Raw genomic sequence first — 20769 nt, forward strand, 5'->3', positions numbered from 1 at the left:
ATTTAATGTATGGAATGATAAGGTGTAAAGAGTCCAACTGGCAAGTGTCATCTGACCTTAACCTTATTTTCATATCTCAGTGGTTGAAGATATTTTTTGTGTTTAGGTCTTTTTTTCTAATGCTCTATGCAGAAGGGTAACTATATTTGGTGAATGGAAATATTTACGACGTACATTTCAGTCTTGTAGGAAACCTTTATTATCATGGTCAATGTTAAATTTTATTATGGTAAAGTTTGCTTCTTAGATACTATAAGCAATATGACACCTATACACAATGCATAGATTTATTGTAAGGTGTATGTTTGTCTGGCATGGTTTATCTAACCTTGACCTCATTTTCATGGTTTAAGCCATTTCCTTTAAACAAACCCAAGTACATACATTAACTTGTAAAAAGTTTCGAAGTCAATGAACCATAATGAGGAGGTGGGGTTATATATTCTTCATGGGAATGAAACTTATACAACTATATACCAAATATCATTGATCTACTGCTAGTGATTCCCAATAAACCGACCTAATCACAAACTATTTTATATAAACTTAAAAAAGTTTCAAACTCAATAAAAGATGACTGAGGGGGCAGGGCCAAATAATCTCCATGGTAATGAGATGTGCCAATGCTAATACAATTGCATACCAGTTATCATTGACCTACCACTAGTGGTTCACTATAAACTAGACCTTATCACAAACTAAACATTGTTTACACCTCTGACAACAGAAACAGCAAACCTATGTCTGGATTTTTTACTCTGTCAAGGTGAGACAAAACTGTTCAAATATTAGTTTTATTGTGTTAAAATTGGTAAGATCTTATTATTGTATTCATTGTCAAAAGGTTCACATTAAAATTAATAGATGGTTTGTGTAAATAATTGGTAAATTTAGAGCACTGGAGCCTAATCCCTATATAGTACAAATTCAAGTTTTAATTGGTAAGCTTTCTTTGAATTTTGAATTTGATTCTGTTCTTCTACAAAAAAACATGAAAGTTTTCTCCACCTAACAAACAACCATTTCCATTCTCAATTTTAGTTCTCTGCAATATTGACTGTATGTCAAGCCTCTAGTTCTTTGTAATGATTTTTTTTTCTTTTTTCACTTCACTTTTTTCTAATTCAATATGGAATGGGATGAAATAAGTCTTTGTATTTATTCATTTTTTATTCACAAACTTAACATTAATATTGCACATTCTATCAGTCAAATTGCAAGTGTACTTTTATACATGTCCATATATCACGATTTCGGTGTGTAGTACTTTAACAATGATGATCGTATGGCATGCATTGGAATATCACAGGATGAGTTGACAAAAACATCTTTGGTACTAGTAGCATCTTTTGGCAACAAAAATGATGAAATTTGTGCTAAGCTGCAAAAAAAAGAAAAGATGGTAATTTAAACTTAAATTAAATATGAAAATGTAAAAAGAATTACCGGTACTGTGGTTTCATTTATTTTCGTGAATACCAACTTTCCTGGATTGTGGAAAACTTGCATTTGAAGATTTCATGGTTTTGTCAAAGTTTCTTCTTCTTATTCTGATAAACAGTTACAGCTTCATGCATATTGAAGATTATGAACTGTTGCATGCTCGGAGTATATGATTAAAAAAAATATGAATAAAAATTTATCTTTAAATTTGTAGAATACTTGGTGATATTTACATGAAAGAAAAAAACAAGTGATTAAAAAATATGTACATTGTTATTTATAGAATTGAATTATGTTGTGGAGAACAGTTGGTGTCAACTGATCTCTATAAATTTCAATGGTTTGACTTGCTACCACAACTTGTGGCAACAAGTTCCATTGGATGATTGTTTGCGGAAAGAATGACCATTTGTAGCTGTCTTTAGAGGTGGATATTTGCCGAAATGATTGAGAATGTAATTTTCTTGTTCTAGAATCTGATGGTATGAGGACTAGTGATGGGATTGCAATGAGTCCATGGATGACCTTGTAGAACATGATAAGTCTGGTTTTGAGGCAGCGCTCAGTGAGTGAGGGCCATTGTAGTTCGTTTAACCGGGATGTAACACTACTGGTGTTTTGGTAATTGTTACATACATATCGGGCCGCACACCTCTGTACCATTTCTAACTTGTTTTTGTAATCTGCTGTGTGTAGATCCCATGGACTACAGGCATATTCAAGTTTTAATCTCATTAATGATTGGTAAGCACGGGATTTGATACTGGTGTTAGAAATTTTTAAGTTTCGCCTCAGAAAGCCAAGAGATTTATTTGCATTTGATATAATGTTGTTGTAGTGATTGTTCCATTTTAAGTTAGACTGTAGGGTTATGCCGAGATATTTTGCAGATGTTACTAGTTCTAAAGTATGGTTATGAAGGATGTAATCGTGTTTATATGTTTTTTTTTTTTGTGTAATGGTTAAGATTGGGCATTTTCCTGGATGGAAGGTCATGAGACAATCAGCCTCCCATTTAGCTGCTGCATTAAGATCTTTTTGTAAATTTGTGCAGTCTTGTTGACATGTAATTTCTCGGTATAATATACTATCGTCAGCGAAGAGTCGTAATTTGCTGTGTTCAAGGTGTTCTGGAAAATCATTAATGTAAATTAAAAAGAGTATAGGCCCAAGGACAGTTCCTTGGGGGACACCTGATGTTACTTGTGCTGTATTTGATGTTATTCCGTCTATTACCACTGTTTGCATGCGGTCTGATAAAAAAGCCTGAATCCATTTTAGAGTGTTACCTTGAATGCCATAGTATTTCAGTTTGTAGAGTAGACGTTTATGGGGAACCTTATTGAAGGCCTTGGCAAAATCCATAATAATGAGGTTTGCAAATATTCCTACAGAAACTTTGTAATTTCTTAATTTCTTGTACATTGGAATTCATGGTTCCTTAGTTACCATGAAATCCATGAAAATCGGTATGCAATGAATAATAAATATTCAACAGTAATTTTAATAACAATGACAGGCTGGTTTTTACATTATCATGTGTAAGCTATGGCCAAAAAACAATAGATGGAAAGACTTAATCAATATCATGAATATGCATAAATGGCACTCATACCACATCTTCTTATATCACTATATCAATTCCAACAGTATTTCTTTTCATTAAGATTGAGATCTTGCTCAATAGAATAAAAAATAGTCAGTTGCATATCCAGGATTTCCAAAGAAGGCAAAAAAAAAGGGGGGGGTCACAGTAAAAATTCTGAAAAATGTACAAATTAAATGCCATAACAGCAACCAGTGCCACCTTTTTTCCTACTTACAATCAGTCTAGTGGTCAATATGACCTTTTCTGGACCCTTGTTTCTAACTAAATGTATTGGTCTTAGAAAAAATAAGGACATTTTAAATTTGAAAATTTGAAAGGATATCCTGAAGATGAATATGGCCAAATTTCTGCAAAGCTGATTCACTATTATCGGATATAGTCTCAATAAAACATCATTCAGGATAGACCATGAAAAACATAAGTAATGAAGGTGCCACATCAATACTTATCCAAAAGTGATTTAACAATATGAGCATATGCATTTTTTATGATAAATAAGAACAAAGCAAGCAATAAAACCTTACCAAGAATTTTCTGGTGACTCTAAGAACATTTCTTTTGCATATTCTGATAACACTTCTTTCTGTAAATATCAAGAGTAGTATATAATAATTATCTTTTTCAAAAATATTCTGCAAAGAAAGACAAACAAAATCAAATCTCCATCTTATCATATTCTTATTAAAGTTATAACTGATACTAAAAATCTGTGAGATCTTACCAATATTTCAACAAAATTTTGCATTTCATAAAACAAAAATTAACATGTGATTGCAAAATCCATAAAAAGAAAGTCAATATTTGCATTAAATATAAAATCAATAAATCAAATTAATCACAGTGTGGAAAATTAAATAGCACTAAAACCATTTATAATCTGCTCTCTATACAAAGCAATGTTCAAGACGATGATTATATTTCCTTCAGGAACTGTTCTTTAATGGTGACAGAGCTTTAAACCATACTAACCTGTGACATAGCCCTGCTTCTTACTAACCAGCCACAGAGCTCTAAACCATACTAACCTGTGACATAGCCCTGCTACTTACTAACCAGTGACAGAGCTTTAAACCATACTAACCTGTGACATAGCCCTGCTACTTACTAACCAGTCACAGAGCTTTAAACCATACCAACCTGTGACACAACCCTGCTTCTTACTAACCAGTGACAGAGCTCTAAACCATACTAACCAGTGACATAGCCCTGAACAGTGTGAGGTAGAGATTGCCATACAATGTCTTATTCTCTTTATATTTCTTGATAAGCTCAATAGAATCCTTCCAGTGTCCATGATCAATGAACATCTTCAATGCAGTATTCTCACAATGGGATTTCTCACTACAAATGTATAAAACAATTCCTCTCATTGGTTACTAGATGGTAGCATATAAATTAATAAAGCTTACAAATTTTATAGTTTATAACTCTAAAAGCTAGTACTGTCATCAAAGAAATTTGAGTAAAACACTTTAAATTTACATAATAAATATTAGATTTTGAATGAAATTAACATCATTGAAAAATTGGTTAATGTATCATAGAATTAAACATAAATATCTTTGTTTTTCTTTAGTATGAATGATCAACATCAAATTAAACTGCATTTTTTTCTTTACCCGGTAAATGAAAAGAATCATCTGAAATTTTACCTTGCCATCAACAGTTCAACGTAAGCATTCACTGCCTCCTTAGGATTTTGTGAACCTTTAGGTGGTGGTAAACAGTCCAAAGCTCTATCATAGTACTGAAGCTGGAAATAAATAAATAATAAGTAAAACAAAAAGTCTTCCAACATGAATCTTAATTTTATTGCAACTTAATTTTAACTGTATTATCTCTACTGTAACTTACATTTAATGATATATTATCGTTATTTTAAGAAATTTTCCTCTGATCTTACTGACTGATAATTTCCTTCTCAGCACAGTAGAGTGATATGAAAAAAATATCGCTAGAAAGTAAGGGGGCAAGTGCCTGCTCAAGGAAGAAAATCAATCCCTTTGAGATGATCAACGATAATCTATAAGTTTCTAACATGGAAATCATTCATGTTGTAAGCGATATTTATATGCTATCCAGAATTATTTCAAAATAAAAAAGGTTATTGACCATTTTAAGTATGACTGTGATAGTAAATCATTAGGACTTACAATTTGTTGCCATTCAAAAGTGTTTGGGAATACACATATCATTCAATTAAAAAATAATCAAAATTTCACTGTACAGACCATCAATGCAAAAAACAAGGAAACTACTGCACAGACAGAAGGTCAAAATCATCATAAGAATGAAAGAACAGATAGAACTCAAAACACTGCATAGCCTCTTCTTCTTCTTCTAGCATTGGGATACAAACAATTTAAAAGTATAAACATTTGAACAAAAATCATATGAATTGGTCAACATGGCTTTTATTTTAACCAAAATAATCCCACCCCCCTTTCCATCTTCTGAACAAGGCTTTAAGATAAACTAAAGTTTATACTTCCTCTTACCGCTTGTCTTTTCCTAATAAATGCTGACACACCAACTTTCTGATTGTTTATCATCTGACACACTTTTACAAACTGGACCTGAAAATAAGATAAACTTATAATAGTGTACCATACAATTATAAACAAGTAATTATAAACAAGTAAATGGATGCCCCACTCGCACTATCATCTTACATGGGGAACTACCTTGATCAAAAACTTTAATCTGAAGTGGGATGAACTTACAGACAAACAGATGGATGGACGAAAGGATGGACGAACAAAGGAACAAACAGATGGACGAACAAACGGACCCACAGACCAGAAAACATAATGCCTCTCTACTATCGTAGGTGGGGCATAAAATAATTTTAAACATAATTTCTAACACATCTATAATTTTATGAAAGTCTGTGTAATGATTTAATAAGTATTGCATATAAAACTCATAATTATCACAAACTTACTAATTTTTCTGGTTGAATGAGCAACATAAGCCTGCATAAATGCTCAAACAATGGAACTGCCACATCACTGCTTACAGGACTTACTGTGTTTTCATTGGCCAATATACACTGCCATCTCTGTATATGTGATGAACCAATGCCTTCTGTAAGTGTATGTAATCAAGCTGTACAACGAATTGATTACTAATAAAATACTAGCAGTTAATTCTTAAATCCTTGTTGAAGTGTATATTAATTGTGACAATACAAAGTTAAAAGATGGCAAATGATACCTACAAGTCTACTCTGGTATTCACAAGAAGTGAAGGCATACAATTATTGATCCTTTAATTTACCATATATAAGTAATTATGGTCCTTTCGTTTGTGTGGCATGATTTGCATTTGGTTAGAAAAAAAACCCACTTCAAGTTGAAGAACACATTAGAAGCAGGCCAAAAGTAACATAACTAAAATATATAACATTGAACTATTTTAGGTCTCAACTTCTCAACATACCATGATTTTCAAAGTCCATTAGAGTATTGAGAACTTTAAGGACTTGCTGAGGGTAGATATTAGAGAGAATAAGTAGCCACGATTGTCTGGCAGACATTGGCATCATTGTCTGAGGTGATATTGTATGAAGTACTTCATCTTCTACACCTCTACATGATAGTTCTGGTAAATTCTGAAAAAAAAACACAATTTATTTTTGGTATCTACCAGAGAAAATGGATAGTTACCACATTAAATATTATACAATTAAGAGCCTTATTGCATTAACAACAATGACAATAAAAAAACAAAATAAACAATGTCTTGAAAAACAATAACAATGTCTTGAATTAAATAACAATGTCTTAAACAATAATTTCAATGTCTTGAATAAAACAACAATGTCTTAAACAAAAATTACAATGTCTTGAAAAACAACGACAATGTCTTAAAAAACAATAACATTGTCTGGAACATTTCACAAACTTATATTAAATGGTTAAGTGTAGAAGTATGAATTTTTAAACAGCAATCAATTAGAACTGTTAACTGTGGAAAGGAAGAAAGGGTTGACATCCTGATTCTCTATTAATTAAAACATTGTTTACAGTTCTTGAAAACATTATAAAAGTCCTGATAAGGGTAAGTCCCTAATTCTCATGAAAAATAAAGACCCAATCCTGAATTCCAGCAAAAATAATGGCCTAATCCTTACTTCCCAAATAAGGTACTCCTACCCTTTTCATCAGTTGGACTCAAACCCATAATATGAGGAGGTCTGGTTCTGAAACAGGTTGAACTCTATATGGTGGAAGGGGGATAATTCTGGACAAACAAACAATTATCATGTGAGCATATAATGATTTTTTCCCCACACAGTTTGAAGTGAATTAAACAAAGGATAAAGCTTTTGGTCCTAGCAGACAGATAGATAGACAGAAAACTGGCTAATTAATATATACCCCACACAAATTTTTGCAGTTATATAAAGATGTACACTTACAGAGTTTTGCCTCAGAAATGCTTGCTGTAAACCATCCAATTCCCAGTAGTTCTTCAGATATGGCTCTGTAATGAATAATAATAATGAATGTTTATAAAGTTACAATGATAAATAAGAACTCTCATATATTTCAAGATTATTGAAAGTTAAAACAACTTTGGAAAACATGTACCGTTAATAATTGTACCCTTTCAAGGGTTTTTAAAAACAATTAACATGCCATTCTAATTGTTTTACAAACAGCCTTATATAAATGAGGGAAAATATTTTGAAAAATGTACCATGGTAAAATTTAAACATACGACTTGCATACAATTTTGCAAAATTTGTTTGGTTATTTACTAATGAAAATTTGTACTTAAATATTTAGGGACCTATATTATTACATGTCTAGATGTCAGACGAAATGTTAATAAATGTATGTAATAACAATGATAATTGTAATGATTTTATGGTTCTCATCCTGCCTGGAACTAAATATATGTGAATTTTATAGAATGAACATAATAACACCTGTCTGAACTATTTTTTTTAATGTTTCATTTTACTATATAAAAATGTTTTTCTGTTACAAATCATGATGTATTGTTTTATGTGTACATGTTTATGCTGCCCATCAAGGGCCCTTGGAATAATAAATATTCTTCATACTTAAATTTTTAAATGAAAATTTATACTTTATTAGTCAATTTTTTTATGGCATTGGAGGCATTTATGTTCATTTTTCTTTGAAGGACTTCAAAATATGCTCAAATTAACCCACATTACTCATCAAAGTTTAACTCAATGAGATACAGGCAGATTATATTGTCCTAAAATAACTGCATATACTGATGGGATGTTACATACCTAATAAAACAGCCAGTTTTGTTGCTGGTTCTTTATTCTGGTCCATCAAGTGGTTCTGTCTGAGTTTAGAAAGATCTGTGTATACCTCAGGGGATGGATCATCAGTTTTCCTCTGTTCTAACAAGGCTATATGAACTGCTGGTGTTTGGAAGTTACCTGATTTTACCAATGTATCTATTGTCTGCTTGTCATCTTTACAGGACCACTAAATAAATAATTAAAGTGTCCATTTTATAAAATGTTCATAGTTCATATTAACAACAAAGGGATAACACATTTTTGATATATATAAACTGTATAAACATTTACATATAAATCTTTAATTCCAATTACATCTATTTCTGAAACCCATGTGATTTTATAGTAACTCTTCACTTTAATTTTCAAGTATACTTGCATAGCAAACACTCATATAATAAGAGTCCTACTTGAATTGTGTATATGTTGTTTTCTGTGTAAAATGCTGGCCACATCGTTCCAATGCTCAGTTTACAAAAGCCTATAATAGGACTTCCATCAGGGCTTTTTACTGGTATTTGTTCCAGTCTGGATCCCTGCTCCAGTTTCCTGTACAATCTATAAAGTATAAAAAGATTTAAAAAAATAGGAATTTTAGAATAAATGGGAGACATTCCACAGATGATGCATATCATATAAATTATAAAGGGACATAGGTAACTAAAGAACAGTAAAAGTGATGCTAACCAAATTTGTACTTTATTTGAATTTGTGGTATTAAGTATTGTATATAAGTTTTATAACATTTGGTTGAGGCAAACGTACGTTAGAGAACATTAAATTAAAACCATATTGACCTCTACTTGCAACTTTAAGACAGATTCTGTAGAATCATTATTATACCCAATGTATCAATTTTTATTGCTTTTGTGTCCACAATATTATGAAACCATTCTTTTAAAATTCCAAGGCTAATAATAGTTAGTTTACTTTGTTACTAGAATAGCCATTTTATTAAGAAGTATTCAAATTTTCTTTCACTGACAAAAGTTCTAAAACTTATGACATCACACACTTCCTCATATAATGTCCATCATTGTAGAGAGAAAAAAATTCACAAGAAAATCTGAATATAAATCAGAAAGTTATAATTAACTTTATGAAAGTTCACTGTAATATCGTTAAACCTAAAAGACTTATTGATTTATGGATTAAAATAAATCAAAAAATCGATTTGCAAATCTACCTTTAATAAATTATTAAATAATTTTATAAAGGTGCTTGATAAATTCACTTCTTTGACTTACAATATTATTAACAAAACATGTAAAAGTGTAAAATTTCACTTGCTTATGCCTCTTTTTGTGGAAAATACAACAGATAGATTCTTACATTATCTTTGAGCCCTGCAAAGAACCTATGAATTTCTGAAATTCAAACCATTCATCTGAAACATTCTGTAAATCAATCATAAACTGTGTCTTCTTTTTATCCCCTGAAAATAAAGACATACTGGTGAAAAAACAATAGAGCAAAGCTATTAAACAGATTTGAGTATGTGTTATGAAAACAGCTAAACATGTTAGGACTGATTAGAAAGGTATTTCACATGACCCATATACTGAATTTATTTTCAATTTTATTTCATTGTGTATAAACATGTAGCCTTAATATATAAAAATATTTGTTGTCTTTGATTAAACATTACAAGTCACTGTACAGACTTCGAAAAAGAACATTACCTATACTGCATGGTACACTATCATTTGAATTCACTTTGAAAAGGCCAAGAAATAATGAATATAAAACAACTGAATGAAAAAACTAAGGGCCTGATTTATGTACAAAACAATGAACGAAAAACGATACTACATGTAGACTATTCTGAATATAGGTAGTTAATAACCACATCTATCATCCTTCACCACATTATAGTTGAAAACAATATCATTTGAATATTGATAGTATGAACTCCTTGGAACATAAAATTGAGAATGGAAATGGGGAATGTGTCAAAGAGCCAAGAGTCAACAACACGACTGTAAAAAAAAATTTGTAAGGGTTCCGCGGAACCCAGTGTCTCGCCTACTTTTGCTGTAAATCGCAGCTCAACAAAAATGAGGAAAAAAATCAATAAAAATATACCTCTTGATACTATCTTTTGATTATAAGAAGCTTCTGTCCAAGTTTGGTATAAATCTAGGTTAGTTAATGAATCTAATAAATGTTTTGAAAACTTTAACTGCAGACTGTATGTAATGTTAACTGGAAGAAAATCTAAGTCCATTTAAAAGTAAAATACAGAAAAAATGGAGTTATTTTTACAAAATTTACTTCTGATACTATCTTATGATCATAACTAAGCTTCTGTCCAAGTTTGGTACAAACCCAGGATAGTTTAAGAAAGTTGTTAAAATTAAAAAAAACTTTAACCACAGAGTGAATGTAATGTTTCCCCACAGAAAAACAAAGTCCATTTAAAAGTAAAATATGGAAAAAATGGAATTATTTTTTTACAAAATTTACTTCTGGATACTATCTTATGATCATAAACAAGCTTCTGTCCAAGTTTGGTACAAACCAAGGATAGTTTAAGAAAGTTATTAAAATTCTAAAAACTTTAACCACAGAGTGAATGTTATGTTTCCCCGCAGAAAAAACTAAGTCCATTTATAAGTAAAATACAGAAAAAATGGAATTTTATTTTTACAAAATTTACTTATGGATACTATCTTATGATCATAAACAAGCTTCTATATAAGTTTGGTAGAAATCCAGTATAGTTTAAGAAAGTTATTAAAATTTCAAAAACTTTAACCACGGAGTGAATATTTGTGGACGCCGCCGACGATGACGACGCCGACGACGGAAAGTAGGATCGCTCAGTCTCGCTTTTTCGACTAAAGTCGAAGGCTCGACAAAAACAACAGCAGAGGGTCACCAACAGGTCTTCAATGTAGCGAGAAATTCCCGCACCCAGAGGCGTCCTTCAGCTGGCCCCTAAACAAATATATGCTTCTTCAGTGATAATGAACGCCATACTTATTTTCAAATTTTACAAAGAAACTAAAATTAAAATAATATAAGACTAACAATGAATGGAGCCAAATGGAAAATACAAGATTTGTTAAAGCTGAATATGAGAAATTTAATTTAAGATAATCAACAACTGAAAGGCAAGATGTACCTTCATTTTCTCTTAAGCTAACAATACTGCCATCTTTCAGAACTATTGACAAGTTCATGTCCTGTATTCTGTAAATAATTCCTCCTAAATGATCAGTTGGCTTAACCTGAAATACAACATAGGATTTATAAGTATATAGCCATATGAGATGCTTAAAATATAAGGACCATAAGAATCATGTGTTTGAAAAATTTACACAACTGTTGAAGTAGAAAGTGTTGTGACATGAATTGGGAGCTAATTGGTTATTTTTCAATTTCTCTACCTAGATGTTTTTTTTATAGATTGAAGATTTAATGCACATCAATTTCACTTAACCTTTCTCTTTAAATGTTACATTCAGTTTAATCATAATTTTTAAGATATAGTCATTTAAACAAGTCTTGAAGGCCGTACTGTGACCAACAGTTGTTCATTTCTGTGTCATTTTGGTCTCTTGTGGAGAGTTGGCTCAATATCTTTAATTATTTTTACATAGGTGGTAATGGTAACGTTTTTTCCTGTAGCCCAGTCCATATTGTAAACTTGGATATGTATGATCAGGGTCGTAGCTAGAAAAAAACCGCCCGGACCCTAATATGCAGAAAAATGTTTTTTTTCGGTTTTCGGTCATAGGACGATTAAAAAAGGAGCTATATGTAGATAAAAATTTAGGAATGTAAAACTATAAATCTTTTGAATAGAGTAATACATAAACAACACATATTTGTGATGCATAATTTACTCAAAATTGTCCAAAATCTGCTCTTCAGGTCTGGACAGAAACAAACTTCTCTATTACTTTGTCAATATTCACACTGAAATCCCATTGAATATGCAGTTAAATGTAACCGTTGTTGTTCATTGTTGATCGTACATTAAATTTGTTTTCAATAACATTCGTAGAACCGTGACTGATAGATCTCAATCATGTTATAGTAGCACTCATGAGATGTTATAAACCAGCGTACGTGTTAGGCATCGAGCAACCTCCAAATTGAATTCGTCAAATTTACATGCCAGGTCAGTTTCGTATGCTTCAGACAATATTGAGATTTGTTCGTTTGGGATATGTCCTACAAGTTAACCAAATGAAGCAGATACAGCACAAAGAAGCGATTTTCTGATAATACTTGATGCGACTCCACTCACCAGTTCCCTTATCATATGGTTAATGAACGCAAAAAATAATGAGACTTTCCAATACTATTTGGCGTGGTTGTAGGGTGATTGGCCCCGGTAACCTGTCGATCACATTGCCAGTCGGCATATTTTTAACGATATCGACGGGATCTAATAATTCTAATGCCGATTGGTACATCTCATTCCAATCTGATGAACTGTACACTAATTTAAAATGTGCTTCAAAACTACATGTCTTAGACTGAGTATTACAAATTCAAGTCTTGTAAAAGATACAAGTTACCTTCCGATTTTGTCATAATCTCAAAAAAAATATATATTTTAAAACCAAATGTCGTTATTTAATGATTATATGTCATCAATTAAAAAAGTGAGAACATAGGTGTGTCCTTTAACATTCAATTTATAATTTTTAATTTGCCATTTCTTTCTTGCATGCGGAATCAATGTGCACACAGTAGAGTGTTAGTGTATAAGGAGCTACGATCTTTTTCTGCAGGACTCGAACAATTGTTACTAGGTCATAAACTAATATCCGGGATAGATGAAAAGACACAAACAGTCTTCGAACTTTAAACAAATATCGTAATCATCATAGTCTTAGATAATACATGCATCACACTGTCCAATTCCGATTGACCAACTCATCTCTCTCCTCTGTATTGTTTTTTTTTTTAAACGACGTGGATGCACGTGCTGTCGTGCTTCCCGGGTAGCTACGCCCCTGATGATAGCTCGTTCAAAGCTGTGACATTTTCACATATGTGGTTAGATTTTCAGGGTACGAAGTGAGATTACTTTTTCCATAAATTAGCAAGCCCCGAACATCCTTTTGTGAAGCGGCTCCTTGTGGTAAAATATCCCCTTTTTAACACAATAAGTTCTTTGAAAATTTAATACTTTGAACACATTCAATAGCTCCATAGTTTTTACACATTTATTCTATGTTCCTCTACTTTCCTAATCACTACAAATAATTAAGTTCAGTCATTTGTTAAAAATAGAAACATGTCCAATATCACTACACAGAGATTTTTTCTTTACACGTGACTTTTGAGTTCCTCATTTCAAGGCGCATTAGGGATGTTGTCCCAGTTGTCTCATTGACAATCATACCACATCTTCTTTTTTATATTGGCAATTTCAGTCCCCATGTTTGATTTTAAACATACCAACTAAAAGACCTTATGGCCATCTTTATTATAATAATGAAAAGAAGACAATATGGGTAAAACATCAATGAAAAAAAACATAAAGGTGTGTAGAGATCATTGCATAGTCTTTAATGAAGGACTTTTTATCTTTAATCTCAAAATGATTAAGTCATTTCTGTCATCAAAATCCCAATTGAAAAAATGATGCATGGGGGAAGTCATTTTACATTTATTAAGAGAAAAATCAAACATGAAAAGATTAACAAAATAAATTTTGAAATCTTTTTATCATAATACACAAAATAAAACACTTTTGTAAACGTAAATAGACAATAATAGTGCATTGATTTGACATATCGTTGATATGTCAAGTCAATGCACTATTAATTTATTGTCTTTATACTGCAATCTAAAAAAAAACACATAAAAAAACACATTTTTAATTGTTGTTTAGTGTGTGAATGTTATTTATTTGATTTAAATATTGGAAAAAATCCCCCTTTAAAAAGGCCTCATATCACACAGGCGGAGAAATATACAACACGATGAAATGTACATCATTACACAATCAATGGTGAACGAATTCGTTTGCTTACAGACTAAAATATCAACAATAAACATAAAACATAATGATTTATAGATTGCAAAAAAAAATATATTAATTAGTGAAATATGTTTTCCCAAAAATTGTAAAAGAAACAAGTTTGAGTCGTTAAACACATCATTGCTTACATTGGAAACAAGAACAGGTCGGAGAGGTCGTATGAATAATTAAATATAATTTCGATAATTTCTATTTAAATATTCATGAGGAAAAGTGATATCAGGTCAGTGACTGTATATGACATAGAAATATACGGTCAACGCATTTTGACTGCTCAAATAGAACGAGTGCAGTATAAAATAAAAATATACTATACCTTAGAAATAAATCCTGCTAATTTTACGGCTAGTTTGCTGAATTCTATTGGTCGATTTATGCTGAAATCTGTCAACTCTGTTTTCTGCTTACCAATGCTGACTATAATCTTGTTTGAATAATTAAACAACAATAATATCACCATGGACACCAATGGCAGTTTATTTCTGAAAGCATATTTTAATATATATATAAACTTCTGACACAGTCTATACATGTGCAATGTTAAAATTGTTCAAATATGAAAAAACTATTGACTGTGCGCTTAACTAACACTTCAAATGTATGTGAATTGTTTTACTGTAAGTTTGCCTATTATAATGAATGCCCAATCTCAAAACCAATAAGTTTATTTAGGCATCTTCAGCATCAATCTCTTACTCATTATGATTTTTTTAACTTCATTGTAAGATCTGCCATTTCATATGAACTTGACAGTTAAAATTAAAAATCTAAACAGCAAAGTTTGGTAAAATATTTTTATGGAATTCTTCCCAAATGCTATGAGGTTTATTAAACAAATCAATGTTAATAGATTAGTTTATACTTCATAGTTCTTTCTTAGTTTCTGTAATAATAATTATATATTTCATTCACACACACAATGCAGACATACTATTGGTTGTTTTCAGACATGTAAATCTAGAAAAAAATATTACCTGACAACTATATATAGTCCTGAAATGGCTGGATAAATGTGACATGACGGACAATTGTGCATTACAACAATAGGATTTCCAATTTCACTGTTCTCTAATTTCTTTTCATCTGCATGAAAAAAAAGTCATTTACCACTCTAAATTTTGCATAACTTCATGCAATAATTATTTCTCATTCTTTCCTATTGTATTAACTGAATCATTTCTTATGCTTTCTTATTATTTTAACTTAATTATTTCTTTTTCTTTCCTATTGTACATGTATTTACTAACCTATTTCTCATCCTTTTTAGGCCAGACGAGCTAAAAACGTGTAAAAATTAACAAATTAAAAATCTGGCATTTTTTTCCCCAAAAGATACTGTACTTTTTTACTTTTATTTGAAGCAGCAAAATAAGAGGAGCTGCATTCTAAAGTCAAAGGATTTTTAAATAATTCTTATAAAAACCAAAAATTTATCTTTTTATAAAAAAACTCCATGAGTCATGATATCAATGTGTATATACAATTCTCACCTTCAGGCAACTGTCTTTTACATATACAATAAATTGTTCTATCCTCAATGTTGCGTTCTTCACACCAATACAATGTATTCTGTGATGGATGAAGACACACACTGACAACAGATGTCTGATTTACATTACAAATATCAAGTACCCACAGAAATGTCCATCCTTCGGTTTTATATCTCCAACATTGTACATAGCCACTTACTTCTACCTGGTAAATATATGTGCATGCTAATTTAGAAGTTTCACAGTGTCCTTAAAATTGCAGATAATAACTGTATGGATTATGCATTATAGATACAATGGATAAAGGTTGATTCTTGAAAAAGAAACCATGAGTCTGAATAGCAAATGGTTTGTTTATCCTGAAGCATTGCTTATCCTATGTTTCTCTTACTATAACTATTGTGTGATGTCGTTCACAATTAAAGCCAAAACACACTAAAAAATAACATTGACCAATGAATAAAGTAAATGAGGTTAAGGTTAGATGATACCCAATGTATCATTACAGATGTGTGGACTTGTAATCAATGCTTTCACAACCCTGTAAATTTTGCAGTAGAGGCATTCAATTCTTATTATTTTATTTTTATGCTACAACCATGTAATTAATTTTTGCTTATTTTTCAATTCATATTGTAACATTGTCACAGATAGCATGTGCAGCCACATTGGAGTGTGTCTTGATTGATGTCAGCCAATAAATATTTGGATTACAATAAAACATACATGTAATGTTATACTGTGGATTCATTTATTTTTGTGGGTACTTATTTTCATGGATTTAGGATATCTTGCAAATTAAAGGATATCAAATTTGTTGATTTTGGGAAAGTTACCTTCCTTTAGAAAGATTGTGCTTCGTTGAACATTTAAATTCAAGGTTCGTCTGTAACCACAAAATCCACAAAAATAGTATCCAACAAATATGATTATTAATGAATCTACAGTAACAATCAATTAAAAGATAATATGATTGATTGATTGTTAATGTTATGGCAGTTTATTCCTTATTGGTTGAGGAAGTCAGAGTGCCCAGAAAGAACCTCTGACCTTCGACAGGAAAACTGGTAAATCCTTGTCTTTTAAGATTGCAAGGTTCGAACACTCAACCTTTTCAATGACAAGGTAATGATACACAGATGAACCACTTAGACCACTCAGCACTGTCTCAGAGGCCCCAAAAAATATAATACAAATGAAAGTTATACCAAAACTTACGATAAATATCAGGCTATAATTTGTGGCAGAGACTAAAACATCTAAAATTGGTGATTCAAATTCTTTCTTTTCCAAACAGTTTTCAAAACTGTTGTCCTAAAAACAAGCATATATTTAATTATAAAAATGATGTGGTATGATTGCCAATGAGACAACTGTCCACAAGAGAATACAATATTTTTCATTTTATAAGTATAAAGAAGAATAACTGGTATGTTGTTTTTTTCTGAATTAATAATTAGAGTTTATCTTCAATTAAGGAAAATGTTGAGTATCATATATTGACAGAAATCCAACACACAGAAATAAATATGGCACAATATTAAATATCAAGCCTTGACTTGTTGGATTGAGAAGGCTCAATATGATGCCTGAAGAGTGTAACGCTCTCTATGCTTAATAACCCTAGCAACAGTCCTGGTAACCTGGCATTAGGTAAACATTTTGTCTATTTCATCAGACTATCAAGCATATCCTCCTTTTCAAGTAGCAGTTTAAATTTCCCACCTTTCATCCCTGTTGTCAGACCCACTTTTTCAGAATCGAGATACAGTAGTCGATTTAATGTCATTTTTTTATCCTGAATATGCAAGAAATGTGATATTATTTCTAATTATTAACACCAAATTCATGTCATTGTCTTTTTATCATGCTGATGCTATCTTACTTCGTAGCAGTTTATGCAAATTCCAAAAATTTGTTCATTGAATTGAGTTTTAATTTACATACAATTGTTCTACTTGCTGATTTGTTATCGAAAGTAAATAGTTGTCTCCCCTCCTTCACAGTGATGAAAATGTGTCCTGGAGTCATCCATATCTTGTGGATCTCTCCATACTTTTTTTCTATGACATCCTCATAATACTGCAAGTAAAAGATGTTAACTGTATGAAATGCATAAAAAAAAATAGTAGAAAATTATGCATATTTACGGGATTTTAAAACCGAGCAGGTCCATATTAAAGGACGAAATTGGAAGCATGTGCAACAAATAATGAATACTAGTAGATAGCCTTTTTTTTCAATTAAAAGAGAACTCAACAATGTTTTATTTGAATCTGGAATAAGTTACATAAATTTCTCTTAATTAAATCGAAATGTATTTGTTATTGTCAGCATTCAGACATCAAAAACATCTTACATAGATGTCTTTTATGATAAGAAGTACAATTACCCATTTCAATAGAAGCCAAGAAAATTTTTCCTTGTACAATGAGCATAAGTCCTGCCAAATTGCCAAACTTATATAAAAAGAAATGACATCTTACTGCATTAACAACTACCAACCTGCACTTATAAAAAGCAGTTAAATCCAATTGAAATAAGTCTGCCAAAGTGTGCAACTAATGAATAAAAGAATATAAAACTACTGTATTCAGGCCATACAAACTCACCCCACATTTGATTTAAATGAATACAGATGAAAACCATAGAAATGTATCTTGGTTTTTTTTATGACTCTTATCTGTTTTTATAAAAATAAAGCAGAAAGAAGTAAACATATCAGCATTTCTGTGATGTACACTGTTAATGAAGTAAGTTTTTCTTCTTGTAAATGTAATTTCTATTTTAACTAATAAGTCAAGAATCATTGGTGATTATAATATTAAACAATAAAAATATTCTCCAATGAATACTAAAATTAAATAATTATGAATAATGTATCTAAATTTTTATTTTGAAAAATGAAGCATCAGTTAATTTCTATCAGTAATTTAAACATGGCCTGGGCCGTGATATTCGAATTTTATCCTGAGCGTTAGTGAGGGATAAAATTAACGAATATCACCGCCCAGGCCATGTGTAAATTTCCAACGATCTATGGCTTCCATGAATTATTTCGATTCTAATAGGTTTCATTTGTATAACTTCATGTTTTGAAATCAGACTTAAATGCGCCAAAAAAATAATAGACAGGAGCGGAATTTTATTTTATTTTTATTTTGTTGATTTCTCCGAACTCTTGTGCATTACTGCTTTTTATTAAGCACCGAAAAGAATAACAGTTATTTTGTCTTTTTTTAATTGCACTTTTTAAATCAATTAAATCGGCAAAGGGTCTGCAAATAGGTTCCAATACATGTAGATTTACGTGGGAAGTATATTGTAACAGCCATTATTATGTTTACCTCTGAGTCTGCGCTAAGTATAGATATATCGAGAATTTTATCACAGTGTTGTTTACAAAGCGAAAGAAGCTTGTCATACATTGTCATATAAGAATCTATTTTCAACTTTTATTAGTATCACAGGGTCCTACTAAAATGCACCCGGGAGAAGAAAAAGCGCCCGAGGAAAAGAAAAAGCGCCCGGGGAAGAGAAAAATAGCGCCCGGGGAAAAGAAAAGGCGCCCGGGGGAAATATATTTAAACATTTTATTGGCATGAGACAACTTTGTCATCTTTGTGTCGATGAAATAAGTTATGCACATTGATCTGTTTTTAATTTTAGACAAGTAATTTGCAAATTCAGATAATAGACATTTGTAGTAAAGCACTAAAATAAGTATGAATGTTTCAATCTTAACAATACTGAATATATGAATACTATTTCGAAAGACAGTTAATAATGGATCACAGTTTATGCGGAAGATTTATAGAATGTAACTTCAAAAGACACGTTTTTGAAAAACGATATCAAAATGAAAACAATGTAAAAAAAAAAACTTAAATTTCACAGATAAATATTAAATATAATCAAAATTAAAAGAGTTACACATAATAAATCACTTAATAAAGCAGTACTATACATGTGATTTTTTTAAAATTCTGTGTTATATAATTCATCATAAATTATTGGGATTTTACCCTTTTTCTTAATTGGGGCTAGTTAACAGGGCTTTAACGCTCTTTCGTGAGTGGGGTGAGTTGGTTAAACAGAGTGGAGTGATTTTTTAGAAAGTGTACAAGTTGGAAAACAAGAGTGGTCAAGTTGGAGACAAAGTTAGGCGATTTGGTGAGGGCCAATTTGGCAGTTGGACTATTGGTCGTGCTTCCAAATAATTGTTGTAAAATTTCAAACTTTTTGCAAATAGGAAATGGCTTAATCTTGTACATGGCAGAATTAAAAAATGCTTATTTACTTAAACTACATATTATAAAACTGCAGACCACACATTCAATCATCCCCATCATAGGACAGGTTTGGAAGGTCTGCGGCAACCCTCATAAATGGGTACCAGTGTGAGATCCTCCCAACTTGTAGATGCCAAAATAACTAAGTTTACATTCTGACAGCCAGATGGACAGATCAGCAACCCAGGAAATAAATTGTTTGCATATATAGTGAGTCCCATTGGGGGTTCTGATCCCGGATCCCGCTTACTGTTTTGTCAGATTCCCGTATCCCGCTTACACTATGTACCTATTTAAGCAATTCTCATTTTTTTGTCATTTCCCAGGTCCCGCAAGACATCATTTCCCGTTTTCACGACATAATAATTTGACTTTCACGTGTCACGCTTCCAAAAAATTGGAAACCCCCCTCTATAGCTACATGGCTAACTTTTATTGGGATTTGTAATGACTTTATTAAACGGCAACTCAATTTGTGGATGTTTTCATGGGTGAATAGAAAATAAATGAATGTAATATGTATTCTTGAAAGTTAAACCTTTGACTGTGATACAGGATAACACTCTGTTGCTACTTTACAGCTAATTGTCATAGTGGGACTCTACTTTCACTTTCATGTGATACAAAGCGGGGTTACA

At 31.3% G+C, this 20769-nt stretch overlaps 1 protein-coding gene across 1 annotated transcript; it reads right to left on the reverse strand.

The window, feature by feature from the left end:
- Positions 1-1157: 1157 nt before the first annotated feature.
- LOC134695056 (uncharacterized) lies at positions 1158-20761 on the reverse strand. Its single transcript, XM_063556235.1, has 18 exons — positions 20670-20761; positions 17787-17921; positions 17058-17153; positions 15840-16044; positions 15324-15432; positions 14666-14831; positions 11470-11575; positions 9675-9777; positions 8753-8900; positions 8325-8529; positions 7476-7540; positions 6494-6665; positions 5997-6139; positions 5551-5628; positions 4705-4805; positions 4246-4393; positions 3577-3635; positions 1158-1381 (listed from the first exon to the last, which is right to left on the reverse strand). Exons 1-18 carry the CDS (start codon positions 20721-20723, stop codon positions 1246-1248), a joined length of 2229 nt encoding a protein of 742 aa, XP_063412305.1. The 5' UTR covers positions 20724-20761; the 3' UTR covers positions 1158-1245.
- Between the last annotated feature and the right edge of the window lie 8 nt (positions 20762-20769).

Source organism: Mytilus trossulus, chromosome 1, assembly GCF_036588685.1.
Source record: "Mytilus trossulus isolate FHL-02 chromosome 1, PNRI_Mtr1.1.1.hap1, whole genome shotgun sequence".
Lineage (NCBI taxonomy): Eukaryota > Metazoa > Mollusca > Bivalvia > Mytilida > Mytilidae > Mytilus > Mytilus trossulus.

Coding starts and splice junctions, on each gene's coding strand:
- LOC134695056 (XM_063556235.1), bottom strand. CDS start 20,723: ATGACAATTAGCTGTAAAGTAGCAACAGAGTGTTATCCTGTATCACAG. Junction 14,832..15,323: donor GGACTATATATAGTTGTCAG/GTAATATTTTTT, acceptor ATATGCTTTCAG/AAATAAACTGCCATTGGTGT. Junction 6,140..6,493: donor AATGGACTTTGAAAATCATG/GTATGTTGAGAA, acceptor ATACACTTACAG/AAGGCATTGGTTCATCACAT.